The sequence below is a fragment of the Bidens hawaiensis genome, unplaced genomic scaffold (genome assembly GCF_021521415.1).
Source record: "Bidens hawaiensis isolate Kalapana, Puna unplaced genomic scaffold, B.hawaiensis_p1.1 tig00032115_1, whole genome shotgun sequence".
Lineage (NCBI taxonomy): Eukaryota > Viridiplantae > Streptophyta > Magnoliopsida > Asterales > Asteraceae > Bidens > Bidens hawaiensis.
The window spans coordinates 195,688-210,145 of NW_027495452.1; the positions used below are offsets into that span (position 1 = coordinate 195,688).

A 14,458-nucleotide genomic window follows, 5' to 3' on the forward strand; every position below is an offset into this window, starting at 1 on the left:
CTCATATTATACGTTGGGATTGGGATGGATTTCCTATATTGGAATACTAATATCGTATTCTAAACATGTTTCACTAATATCATATATCTGGCCACCCATCAGTTGTCCACTTTACCTAGTTTTCTCAGTGAGATCTTATTTTAAATTTTCAAAGGTCTAACTACCTATTGAGATTCCCGTCACACAAAACTCAATCCCTAACGTGTCTTGTCCTTCATTGTTGATTGTAACATTATATTATTCTCAACCGTTGTCTAATATTGTTAACTAGCATTAAATCAATCGTGCACCGTCACCGGACTTGGTGCCTCGTAAAATGACCCATTTTGAGGTAAACATCTTGAACATTAAGGGAAGATGTTACACTGTTATATTTCTTTTTTCTACTTTTTTTGTGCAAGGAAGAAGGATAGAGTCAAACTTAGAGAGAACTGAATGTGACATGATGTAAGCACTAGAACACGGATATGAGAAACTCTGTTAGCTGTCACGTTGGATTTGGAACAACCTAAGAGCCGTAGCCGCCAATCTTAACAATATCATAGTTTATCCATAAAAAACACGGACAAGTCAATATCTTGTTTTGTTCAAAAACAACCTATCAACAAAAGTCAAAAGGTAAAACATATGTGCCACCATATTCACACACACATACATATATATATATATGTATATATATAGATGCATGTATCCCTCCAAAAACATTCATCAAATCCACATCCACAAACATCAAACATTAACTTACCATCCCACAAAAACAAGCAAAAAATAAATAAATAAAAAAATGGAAGGACTTATACCATTTGTTATGCTTGTCATGAAGAACCACCGGCTTCATAACAGCTACCGCTCCCTCTCCGCCAGCTACCACCTCCTGGCGGGCTCTGTGGCAGCAGAGGGCTCGTCACACTGCCGCACAAGGTCGGAGTTTCTGCTACCCACCACTGATTACCTGCAACAAAGATCTGGGTTTCGGTTACGATAGCCAACCAATGAACTTCAAGAAAGATTCCACCTCTTCAACTTTAAGCACCTTTCATGCTTCAAAGATCAAAAGTAACTGATGCAGATAAAAAGAGTTGTTTGATATTTTGATTGCTTTGCAAGTGTATAAAATTGTTGTTCTTTTAAGTGTATGTTATACGCCAAAAGGTCCATTGTTATTATTAATAAACAGTTCATATATTGTTCTTGAATGCATGCAGAGTCCAATAAACCAAATGACAAAACAAACAAAGACTGTTGTCATAAACCAACAAACAGAACACATGATCTAAACAAACATTAACATAAACAAAGCACAAAAAACAACTAAGATGCAAGCAAAGCTTCAACCTTTGCTATTTGATCCTCTTCATTCCTTGAGGTTGGGCTTTTATTAGCTTCATCATAAAGATCATGCTTCCACTTTTCAGCTCTCCCGTCACCCTGCCGCTGCTCGTTAAACCCATCCCTTTCTCTAAATGAACCACCAAATCCACCGCCACCATTTCCGCCACTGCCACCATACCTGACTCTTGATTGAAACTTCATCCTCTGGGTTTCATTCCTGTGTGGGTCCCGTCCCCCTGACACCCGCCTGTCGGGTCGGTTCGGCGGCGGTTTCTCTAGCGGCTTTCTTCTTTCCTCTTTTCTTTCATTTCCTTCAACATTAGCTGATTCTTTTGCACCTTGAGTTGCTGAGTCATTAACCGGTAGTTTTGTCTCACGAAACGATGGTCTTTTCTTTGAAAGCTGCTTTGAATCTGGTTCCACCTTTTCATCTTTCGGCTTCGTGTCTTTCCACCAGTCACGTTCTAAACGAAAATAAAAAAAAAATATTATTTAGAAATAATAATTCAGGTGCCTCGTGAAATAGAGAAAACGTAGCAAAGAATGATAATCTCACCCGTACGTTCCCTGTGTCTGAAGCTACGGCCGACTTGCCCAGCACGTTCATCATGCTGTTATAAAGACAAGCACATGCAATCCCATAATGGTTATACATACAGGACCAACTGAAGGAAACGGGACAAATTAATATTTTACATCAGCCAAAAGTAAATTAAATATTATATTTAGGCCTGTAAACGAACCGGCGTTCCACGGGAAGTTTGTTTATTTATGTTCGAACACAAACAACAGTTTTCTGTTTATGCTAAATGAACGAACACGAACGCATATCCTGTTCGTTCATTTACGTTTATGGACTTTCGTTTATGTTAAATTATAATATTTAGTTTACGTTTGTTGAAATTTGTTCGTTTGTATATTCATTAAAAAAATTTTAGGTCCGTTCCAATTTAGTCTAGTTTTATGAAATTAAAATACCACATGTTACTATTAGTCAAACTTTATAAATTTTTTAGGCACAGTAAATTGATGTTCACGTTACTTTTTTAGGCACATGTTTTCCACGTTTTTTAGGCTCAAGTATGTTCGTCCATATATGTTCAGTCATGTTTGTTGGTTTACGTTCATAAACTGTTCATTTATATTACTAACGAGCAAACATATACAAACACGAATAAGAAAACACTGCCCGTTTATTTGTTTGTGTTCAACCTTATTTTCAGTTAAAGTTAAACGGACGAACATGAATATGCCTCGCTCGTATTTGTTCGGTTCGTTTACACGCCTAATTATATTCACATCATTCGCAAAAATGGGTACTGCACAGCAAGAAGAAATACTTTAATTTTTTGAGAGCTAGTGATATGGAAAAAAGAAACCTGAGCCAGTTCATCATCCTAGCATCTAAAAGGGAATATTACACGAAAAGATTAAAAAGATCCCTACATAATCATCTTTAAAAAAACCTGTAGGTGAGATCGGGACCGAGGTGCTTCAACATTATCAGAAGAATTCTTTGTTCCGTCACAGTACCCATTACTTTTTCTGTCATGTTCTTTGCTCAATGACACGGTTTCTTTATTTGAACCAGAATCTTGCAACCTAGGATGGTGTTTTTTGTCACGATCAGTAGAATTAAAGTTGTTGGCTGGTTGCTCGGTTGTTGTTCTTCCATCTCTTTTAACTCGCTTAGGACTGGCATGGAACAATCGTAAAACACGCACAAGGTTCCATCGAGATGAGTATGAGTTAGCATAAAAAAGGTAAATCAATTAGAGAAACACATGAAAAAGGAAACCTATATCAAATTACAATGTGTCATGGCAAAAAAGCAATGTTTTAAAAACTGGGACAAACCGTCCGGTTGAACCGGATTTCGCACAGCAGACCGGTATTTTGAGCCCGGTACTTTTGGCCGGTTTGTAGAACATCGAACCGGTGGTTTTTTCAAAAATACCGGTTTGTAACGGAAAACCAGTTTTAAGCCCAAGAGATTTTTATTTTTGTGGCCCATATTTTTTAAAAATTACTCTTAACCTAGCAACCAACATCAAAAAGAGTGAACTTTTGGATTATTTTTTGAAAATCTAGTGCTTTTGTTGTTGGGATCCAGTGGTGATCGGTCAACGGTTTAACAATTAAACACGGTTTTAATAATTGTCTCATAATTATTAATCATATTAATAGATAGACAAAACCCAGCGGAATAAAATCGAGTAATCAAAACTTTTAGGAACCGTACAAGATCCGGTTACAAACAATATGAGTACGATACGAAACAACCAAAGAAACATAAATATTAACTGACAATATTTAAGTTTACCTCGGTTAATGAATAACCGGTTGAGACACCGAGAGTTAATGAGCGACGCTAGGTGACGAACTCACGTATCCGGTGGCGGTGCGCAGATCAGCTGTTGCGATGGTGTCGAGATAGTGCAGCGGCGCTACGGGGTGGTCTTTGGCGTCTGGCAGCGATGGTCAGTGGCTGTTTGTAGTGACCGACGATGGCCTTCTTGGTGGTGCCGTGAAGTCACGAGAGAGAACCAATTATGGAGAAAATTATTCTCCAAATATATTGGAGTTTTGGCTGCTACCATTCTTGTCATCTAAGAATTAGTGTTTTAGGTATTTTATATATAAACAGATCATAATAATAATCTTTCATTATTAAATCCTAAACGGGCCCCAAAGTCCAGCTCGGTCCAAATCTCGTTTAAAACCCGAACCAGTTTATTTATCTAATAAATAAACTTTAAGGTATTACTATTTATATTTAGTATAAATAATAATAATAATCTCGTTATATATTCGTCAATACCGGTTAACTAATTTAAGCGGATTTTATGCTCGTTACCCAAGGTGTAACTCTTACGAGTCATAACCCAGTCGGCCACATTAAGCTAATCGAACCGGTTCATATGTAACAGTTAGACATTTTGGCGCCCTCGTTGATTCAAACTGGTGAAGTGTAAGGCCTCACCCAAACTTACTGTGTGCTTGATTGGACCACATTGATTCTAGAACGAGAACAATAATGATTGAACGCCATATGAGATTGAATCTGATCCATGTCTCATTGTTCAATTGATGTCTTATACGGTAAGGATAGATGATAATGATTACCATTAGCTTATTGTCTTGCAATAGTGTATTCCAAGATGCTTTGGTTAATGACTTTAAAGTGTCATAACTTGTTGGGGGCAGCCATGTGTAGCTAGAGCACCGCTGTTTGTCAGCGTTAAGTAGCTTAATCGAAAGCCGTCCAAGTGGGAGGCTGTTGGAAAAGATATAACCGGTTCGATTAGCTTAATGTGGTCGACTGAGTTATGACACGTAAGAGTTACACCTTGGGTATCGAGCATAAAATCCACTTAAATTAGTTAACCGGTATTGACGTATATATAACAAGATTATTATTATTTATACTAAATATAAATGGGGAAAGTGAATATGGGGCTGTTAAGCATCTAACCTTAGATGTGAAACCCCCCAAACTACGTAGTTTTGATAAATAATAATAAAAGTTAATATAAATTCAATGTCTCTGTCCAACAAAATCGTACAAACTGATACACGAGTTTTAGAAACTAGATCCCATGATATCAAAATTCCAATTTTCTATTCCCAATTTTTCTCCAGACTTTTTTGCCTTCATACGCAAGTTCGGTGGAATAAACTCTTCATGTATTTACAGTAGCCAAATTCTTACATTATTTTAAGCAATCGAACAAAACTGTGTTCATGAAATCAGATGTGGGGGAAGCAAACAATTAAAAGTGATTTGGTCACCAAACAAAAAAAATTAATTCTTTCAAGAAGTAACATGTGGGCAGTAAAGTAAAATCAACTTAATATCATATTTTGTTTTGATAAAAGAATGTATATATGTGGACATGGCATGAAGAGAAATCCCTAATCGAAAACCCTAATTGACATTAGGAGTTGATTGGATTTTGGGGAAGGCGGTCGAAATCAATAGATATCAGTTGGGTTAGGAATGAACTTACAATCCGAGGTGGAGTTCCTTTCACGGTAAGGATGGAGGACCAGAGAAGAATTGAAGTCTCCGACCAGAAAATTTGATCGTGTAAACCATGGTTATTATTTGGATAAAAATTAATTAGTTTAAGTTATTATTTATCAAAACTACGTAGTTTTGGGGGTTTCACATCTAATGTTAGATGCTTAACAGCCTCATATTCACTTTCCCCAATATAAATAGTAATACCTTAAGTTCATTTATTAGATAAATAAACTGGTTCGGGTTTTAAACGAGATTTGGACTGAGCTGGACTTTGGGGCCTGTTTTGGATTTAATAATGAAAGATTATCATTATAATATGTTTATATATAAATTACCTAAAACACTAATTCGTGGGTGACAAGAATGGTAGTCGCCAAAACTCCAATAAATCTGGAGAACAATTTTCTCCAGAATTGGTTCTCTCTCGTGACTTCACGGCATCACCAAGAAGGCCATCGTCGGTCACTGCAAACAGCCATCGCCCATCGCTGTTGGACGCCAAAGACCACCCCGCACCACAGCGTAGCGCCGCTGCACTATCTGGACACCACTGCACACCGCCGCTGCCATTAATCGCAACAGCTGTTGTAGCTGCTGTTTCTGTGCACCGCCGCCGGATGTCGGTTCGTTAGTTCGTCACCTAGCGTCGCTTGTTAACTCTCGGTGTCTCAACCGGTTATTCATTAAGCGGATTTTATGCTCGTTACCCAAGGTGTAACTCTTACGGGTCATAACTCAGTCGGCCACATTAAGCTAATCGAACTGGTCCATATTTTCCAACATTTGTAATATTTTTTTATTACGGATTAACTTTCGGAATTTTTTTATTATGTATTTTTGGTTTATTTTTTGAGTTAAAGTTGCATTTAAGTAATATTGCGTTGTACCATTTGTTAGCACAATCTGGTACTAGTTAAAAACCTGTTTTTAAAACATTGCATAAAAGAGCTACATTGTAAATTAGGGTTTGAAAGTTCACAAGCAGAGTCACTGATTACAGGTAACCAACCGTATACCGAGTAATGAGATACAAACATCATTAGCCTAAAACTTGCAATTAGAATGCAGGATCAATTATCTAAAGCAAGCACCCACAGATGATTAAACATAACATATAAATAAAACAGATAACCCTAAACCCCCAAATTAATCACACAAAACATCAAGAAAATTGAAATGATTCACAGCAGATCACAGGAATCATAAAGATTCAATACTAAAGGTTAAATTTTTATAAAGGGTCTCTTAATATACAGTAAAGAAAGATGAATGAAAGCAGCGTCTAGTTGTTGTACTTCCACAGTGATGTCATAATAATAATAATAATAATAATAATAATAATAATACCTGGGTTGACGATCTAGACGAGATCGATGGTGTCTGGAATCGGAATCACGACGAGACATTGCTAACGAGATTTGGGTCAAGTCATCCACACTAGGGTTCGGCTATAATAATGACATGAGCTTCAATACTAGCACAATCAAAATTCTCTCTTTTTTTTTAACTGAGTTATTGACGGTCGTTAACCCCGATTAGTAAAGGGCACATTGAATTTTGAAGTAGTATATTTGGAATCTATTTAAAAATATGACATTTTAGAAGTTTAGGATCTCAATTTTAACATGTTTTCTTTTGTCAGTTTTTTTTGTTTCTATAACAGAGTTTAAATCAGTTAGTTTTTATTTTTTTAATTAAAAAAATCAACATGTTACGTATGAATTTTCAAGGCCGGTTTTGACGGTTGAAGTTAAATATGCGAGCCAAACTATTAGTAACGATTATTTGTCATCGAAAAATAGTAACTAAAATGTAGAAAATTGAAACCGAAAGTTAAAGAATAAACCAATCGTTAACCTAACCGATGACCGATTTAACCGGTTGTAAGGTTTCAAACCGAACCATGAACTCCGATAATTGTTACGTGATGACCAGAGTGTATGTTCAAACATCCACTGCATCGCGCGGACACCCTTCTAGTATTCGGCAATCTATACTATATATCAAGCATGAGTTATGGACCTCTTAAGTTTTAAGAGGTATCAAACTCATTGCTTTATGTACAACACACAGTGCATTCTCCGTCCCATTATAAGTGTCATAGTTTGACTTTTCAAGTCTTTCTTTTGCAACCTTGACCGTAAATATTTTTGTTCGTGTAATATAATACTTGATGAAAATTTCATTTAAAACCCAATCCATTCATATATTTTACACCAATTTCGGTCTACGTGCACATTGTCATCAGATGACATATGTACCGATAATGATTATGCATTCAATGTCAAGTTGCGTGAGCACCCCGTCACATCGCTCGGACACCATTCTGGTACATGAAAGTTAGGATACAGTATGGCATTGACCACATTTTATGGTGGTGTAAGAAAGGCTCAATTAAATACAAAATGGATATAAATTTAATCGTAAATGCAAAAAACCTTATAGTAAATTATATAAAAGTATTCGATGTAAATCTTTTTTATGTTTTATTTTATATTTTTCATAAAGTTTCAAGGACAGTGATATTTTAACGACTTAATGCACCATTTCATGTTTTAATAAATTGACTCTCTTAATGTAAATGTTTCGTTCTTTTCTATTCAAAACCAAGTCGTATGTCCTCCGCAGCAAGCGAGGTGTTCAACCCAAGTCGCATTTCCGCTACACCAAGTGTGTGTGTGGGTGGGTGGGGTGGGGGGGTTCAAACCATTTCATTTTTTATTGAAATAATACTTATATTATAATTGGTCGAGTGTCTTCAAGATTATTAACAAACATGAACACCACTTATTTTGTCAAACTTTACATGTTCATCATGCTCTAATTATCAATGTAGTTTGTTCTAAGATAATGGATACCGTGTATAAGCTTGTTTTTATATAAATTCCCTATATGAGTTTAATACGTACACAGTTACACACTTAGACATCAAAAATATGAAAACTATAAGTAAACACTACGTACAAGGTAGCTAACGGAGCTCCACTTGTAACCACAAAACTTTGGTACAAGCCGAACCTCAATTCATATATCCCTTCACCTTTGGTCACACCTTAAAACACATATGACAACATATATACTACACGACAACATAAGAACAACACTGTTTAAATAACAAAAGTAATCCTCAAGTTTTGTTTTAGTTTTTAACAAACAATGATTGAGTTGCCTCAATAGTAAACAACCATTTGACTTTCGTTGATTTTATATCGATCCAGTTCATAACAAATACTCAAACAAGTGGAAACGTGTACACTGTTAGATGCACCATAAAACACCCTATGATACATTAATTAGAAGTTTGGATTTGTTCTTTATCGGAGCTGGAGTTCTTAGGTAAGACAATGATTGCATCTATCTTAAATGTGTTCTTGATTAAAACCATGCACAATTTTCAAAGCCGCGGGTCATGTTTTGGGCCATCCCGACAACAATATACCTGCTAACCCGATGCTAACATGCCTCATATCCTTTATCTTATGTACCCAACTTTGGTTTCTAGTTTATTGCAAGCACAAGAAATGAATACCTAGCAGCATGAAAATAAACAACAGCGTTTGTAGTCCAACAGTTAGGATAATTGCCTCTCAAGCAATAGACCCGGGTTTGACTCCCGGCAAACGCAACTGTTTTGTTTTACTGTTTTTTATATAATTCATCCCAAAATCAACCGCTATTACTTTTTATATAATTCATCCCAGCATGCAAACATTTTACTATATTTTTATTTAGTTCATCCCAAATTAACCGCTGAAATTTCAACTTGAATGTTTTTGTTTGCCGTGGTATCATCAAATTAAAAGGTGAAATCAATTTCAATTTTCCTTTTCCATCTTCCCTAAAATTATATTTACAATCCGGCTTCCATGTTTTTCGGAAAATTCCCTCACCCTTTTCTGCTAACTTTCAGATGCTTCAGTCTAATTTTCTGGCGTCGATACAAAATAAGTTGAACACAATGTTTGATCTGAGCATTTGTCGCAAAATAAGGTATTGGGATTTGAAGACAACTCTATCGATAGTAGACATTTTCTAGATTTTTCACAAGTTTATGGAGAACTAGCTATGCGTTAGTTGGGCGGTGTTGTACCAACTAGCGATTACAAGGGAATAATGAGATCATAATTCTATATCTATTTTTCAAAACTATATACATATACAAAAATTTTATATAATTTTCAAAATAAGTATACTTTTGCGAATGCTTCAAAGATTTTGACAGATTTTTAACCAAATAAGTATGCGCATATTTGTTATTTTAATGTAATGGCACACTTGGGTTTGTTTGCATAATTGAATATGACAATGCGGCAATGTTACAAGTTCTAAGTACAGAATTAATCTTTTCAGATTACAAGCCTTCCATTGATCTCGAACGGCAAAAAAGCTCTACTGAAATTAAGGCCACGGCTTCCCTGATATAAGAACTTAAGAAGGGTATATTGTTGTTTTTGTAACTGAAAGATGGAATAATCTCCTTGCCATTCTCATTAAACAATTTGACTATAAATAATACATAGAATCCTTTATTTTAGGGATAGATTTACAAATATTGAAGTCTTGATATTAATCTAATTATAGACAATATACAATTACTATTACACCCCTGCAGTCGAAGCGGGAGGTTGTCGTATGCTGAGACTGGCTTGAAAGTCATCAAACAGAATCTTCGGGAGGCCTTTCGTGAAGATATCTGCGATTTGGTAACTTATAATTTTGAAATCATGCACTCAACTAGCATCTTCCTATCTTCAAGTTTTAGTATGTTCTGCAGGTTTGGTAAGTGTTTTAGATCCTGAAGCACATGCTTAATATGAGATCTCTTTATTTGGTAGTTTTGCTTCCAAAAATCATGAGTTGACTTTAGTTGATCGTAGTAGAATATCAATGTACAAGAAAGTTGAGGTGCTTTAAAGGAAAAAGACTGAAGTATTTTGGCCTTCGTGTAACTAGTTAAAGAAAAAAGTAGATTTATTTCCTAGCGGGATTGGGAGACTATAGTTGGGTGTAAAACTCCTTGGGGGTGCGGTTAGTCGGGATGCTGGTTTTATTAGTAGCTTGGCCAATACCAGAGCTTCAAGAGCAGTGGACCTAATGAGACATTTTACTCAATTGTCTATAAACGTCTTACTCGTCTGGTGGATGTTGGCGGCGATTTGGTCAGCATTGGCGGTGACAAAACTTAAGAGTTTGTGACCTAGCTAATGTCTCATCGAGTGACGGCATGTCCGTGCGGGAAGGAGATGATCTCAATGAAAGCACCATTTGATAGGGAAGGAGATGATCTCAATGAAAGCACCATCGATAGTTAGCCTTTTGTAGCAGACAAATACTCTCAAATAACAAGATAAAGAAGCTAGATATTGAAACAACTTTTCTTCATATTTTTCATTCCCTTCAAATATGCATTACATGAATTTAAATATGTATAAAGACTCAACCAGCTAATCAAGTAACACACTATTAATAACTACTCCCACTACTCTTAAATGAAAATTCAAAACATAAAAGTAAACAGCTGCAATAAACGGAAAGTGATTAGAGCATGAGGTTGTATATGAGTTTCTAGATTTAGTCTGGTAAATGCCAGCAATATGGGAACGTATCAGTATCACAATATTTTATACACTAGGATATAGCCCGTGTTTAAGGCACGGTGATTAAAATAATATAACAAAAATATTAAATTTAATAATATATAATTGCACTAATTTTGACGTTATTTTACTAATCTCGTGAAAATAACGTTAAAAGTGACGGACGGTTAATCAGGCATCATGTAGTGGCGTTGATAGCTGAAAGATAAGGGTACATGCACCGATCAGCCGGTGTCCCGATGATTGAGTGCTATGTGCCTTATGTCCAAGGCTTGATGCAAAACTACTATCGAGCCGGGGGTCTCACCGGAAGCAGCCTCTCTATCCCTATGGGGTAGAGGTAAGGCTGCCTACATCTTACCCTCCTCAGACCCTACCATAGCTTTGCTATTGGTGGGATATACTGAGTACGACGATGATGACGATGATGAATAACGTACCTTATTAATTTATAAGATATATATATAATGATAAATAAATTATATAATTCATAAATATCTAAAAATATTATTTAATACAACATTTAAAGTTACATTTATAACTTTGTTAGTAATTTTATATATGGTAATAGTATTAGTTATCAACCTAGCGGGCTACTGTAATGAAAGAATTGTTTTATTTTAATAGTAGATGTTAATAATTTATTATTTGTTTTAAGGGATTTTTTAAACATGTTAACAATTATTTTTTATTTTTGTATTTGGTAAGTTGATCACATCACGTGAATCGATTCTGTGTTAATTTAACTCTATGATTGCTTCATAGTGCATAATATTTAACATAAACAAGTGTCTAACGGCCTCTTCATTATTTTAACATCACTCCATCTATATATATTTCTCGCTAAGACAAACAGCTTTAATTCTACAATTACCATATATCTTACCAATGGCTACTAGTACTAAACAAGATCTTGTGCATGTTTTTCTAGTTACCTATCACGGACAAGGTCACGTCAATCCATTTCTCAGACTAGGCAAGCTCCTAGCTTCCAAGGGAAATAATATTCTCGTCATCTTCTCTGCTATCAAATCCGTCGAAAAGAAATTGAAGGAAGCCGGAGCTGCGGTCTCAGGTGATCCAACTCCTGTAGGGAACTGTGGTGGCATGATCCGGTTTGAATTCTTTGATGACGGATGCTCTGAAGAAGACAATGACAATGACCTTGAAGCGTACTTGCATAAGCTTGAGGCTTATGGAAAGACATCACTCACTAGTATCATTAACCACCATGCGGAAAACAGTCGTCCAGTCTCGTGCCTAATCAACAACCCCATCGTGCCATGGGTTTCGGACTTGGCAGAAGAGCTAAACATCCCTTGTGCAATGCTTTGGGTGCAGTCATGTGCTTGCTTTTCATCCTATTATCATTACGAGAATTCGTTAGTTCCTTTTCCGAGTGAAGATCAACCAGAGATTGATGTTCGGTTGCCAAACATGCCGCTACTCAAATCCGATGAGATTCCCAGCTTTCTTCATCCTTCAACGCCTTACCCGTTTTTTAAAATAGCCATTTTAAGGCAATTCAAGAACCTATCAAAGAACTTTTGTGTATAACCTTTGATGAACTTGAGGGCGATCTCATCAAGTACATGTCTCAAATTTACCCGATTCGAGCCGTGGGTCCGTTGTTTAAAAGCTCACTACTCGAAACCAGCTCGAATATTATCTCTGGAGACCTGATAAAAGCTGATGAGTGTCTTGATTGGCTCGACTCAAAGCCGCATTCATCGGTGGTTTACATATCTTTTGGAAGCTTTGTGAGCTTAAGCCAAGAACAGGTGACGGAGTTGGCTTATGGTGTTTTAAATTCGGGTGTGTCGTTTCTATGGGCCATGAGGACAAATGAAACTTCTATGGGGAAATTTGGCAACTTACCAGAGGGATTCTTGGAGGAAGCGGGTGAGAGGGGGGTGGTGGTCCAATGGAGCCCACAAGGACAGGTGTTGACCCACCCTTCGGTGTCGTGTTTTGTGACTCATTGTGGATGGAACTCAACCATGGAGGCGTTGTCAAGCGGTGTTCCGTTGGTGGTGTTCCCCAAGTGGGGGGATCAAGTGACTAATGCCAAATACTTGGTTGATGAATGGAAGGTTGGGATAAGGATGTGTAGAGATGCGGCTGAGCACGGGGTTATTGGAAGAAAGGAGGTGGAGGAGTGTTTGAGGGAGGCTACAAGTGGTGTGAAGGCGGCGGAGATGAAGAGGAACGCGATGAAGTGGAAGAAAGCAGCCGAGAATGCGGTGGAAGGTGGAACTTCTGATCGAAATATCCACGAGTTTGTGGATGAGATCATGAAGCTAAGTTCGAAGAACAAATCAGATTGAGCACGCCAACTAACGACCTGATGATTTAACTTTAACTATGTTTGCGAGTGGTTACGTGTGAAAAAAATAATAACAAAAATAAACAAGTATAATTTGAAAATGAGGATAGAGATAAGAAATAAGTTGCGTGGAAATAAATTAAAAAAATGGCAAATTTCGGTTAAATTATTGAAACGGGAATAGAACATCTTTTGGTTATACTACTACAATTTTGTTTTCATTATCCTAGTTCATTTTAAATCCCAGTGGAGAATCTCTAGCCACCTACCAGCATAAACAAACCGAAAAACATTTAAATTTGGAAAAAAATAATAATAACTTTCTTTTTCTCTCTAGTGATGTATATGTCGTGATTTGATAAAAAAACAAGTTAATTATGAGGTCTTAATCACCTGTGCCTATTATAAGATTTTAAGGTTGTTATTATCAATTTAGCAGGTACATTCGTTTTCTAACTTTTTAGTTGACCTTAATGCTTATTTATAGCTAACCTTTATCATTAAAATTTATTTATCGTATAAAAGTTAATAATATATTTAAATTTGATGATGAAGGGGTTCTACAAATAAATGAGATGTTATAACCCAGTTTAAAAGCTATTTGAGTTTAATGAGACCTATGACTCGTTTATTTTTTCTACTATAAAATTGTTTTTTTAATTATAGATAATATATAGAGCAAATTACCAAAATATCTCATTTCATGAGAGAGAAAATGCAAAATAGCACGTGAGATTTGAAATTCCCAAAATAGCCCTTCTAATCTCAAGTACACGTGAGTTTGCGAGATTCCCCGTGACTTTTCGTGGTCCAATCAGATTCTGCCAAATGTGTTCCACTCCCACCTACCACGATATTTTTCATCCAAAATCTGTCGGAATCGTAACTTTTGACACAAAATATAACCTGAAAAAAACCAACTGTAACGTGATGTTTCAAGCTATTTTTATCGGCAACGTGAATTTTCAAATAAGATGGATTTGAAAGGTTTTTTGAAATTCATCTCCTTAGATGAATTTCAAATGAATTTCAACATATAATCCGTATAACATAAATTTGGTTCTTATTTTATCGGGCCCACCAATAATTGACATGCAACATATTTAGGGGAAACTTTAACGTAAAACATATAATCCGGATACATTTTAACGTTGAACATATATTTGGGACATCTTT

General features: G+C 36.2%; 1 protein-coding gene, 1 non-coding gene and 1 pseudogene across 2 annotated transcripts; 2 read left to right on the forward strand and 1 right to left on the reverse strand.

The window, feature by feature from the left end:
* Positions 1 to 1,027: 1,027 nt before the first annotated feature.
* Positions 1,028 to 6,840, reverse strand: LOC143583070 (uncharacterized). The gene is made up of 4 exons (XM_077065489.1): positions 6,707 to 6,840; positions 2,799 to 3,027; positions 1,889 to 1,943; positions 1,028 to 1,796 (listed from the first exon to the last, which is right to left on the reverse strand). Exons 1-4 carry the CDS (start codon positions 6,763 to 6,765, stop codon positions 1,312 to 1,314), a joined length of 828 nt encoding a protein of 275 aa, XP_076921604.1. The 5' UTR covers positions 6,766 to 6,840; the 3' UTR covers positions 1,028 to 1,311.
* Positions 6,841 to 8,912: 2,072 nt separating this feature from the next.
* TRNAE-CUC (transfer RNA glutamic acid (anticodon CUC)) lies at positions 8,913 to 8,984 on the forward strand. The gene has a single exon. It is a non-coding gene; the product is annotated as a tRNA-Glu (tRNA).
* A 2,683-nt stretch (positions 8,985 to 11,667) lies between these two features.
* LOC143583074 (gallate 1-beta-glucosyltransferase 84A23 pseudogene) lies at positions 11,668 to 13,283 on the forward strand (annotated as a pseudogene).
* The last annotated feature ends 1,175 nt before the right edge of the window (positions 13,284 to 14,458 follow it).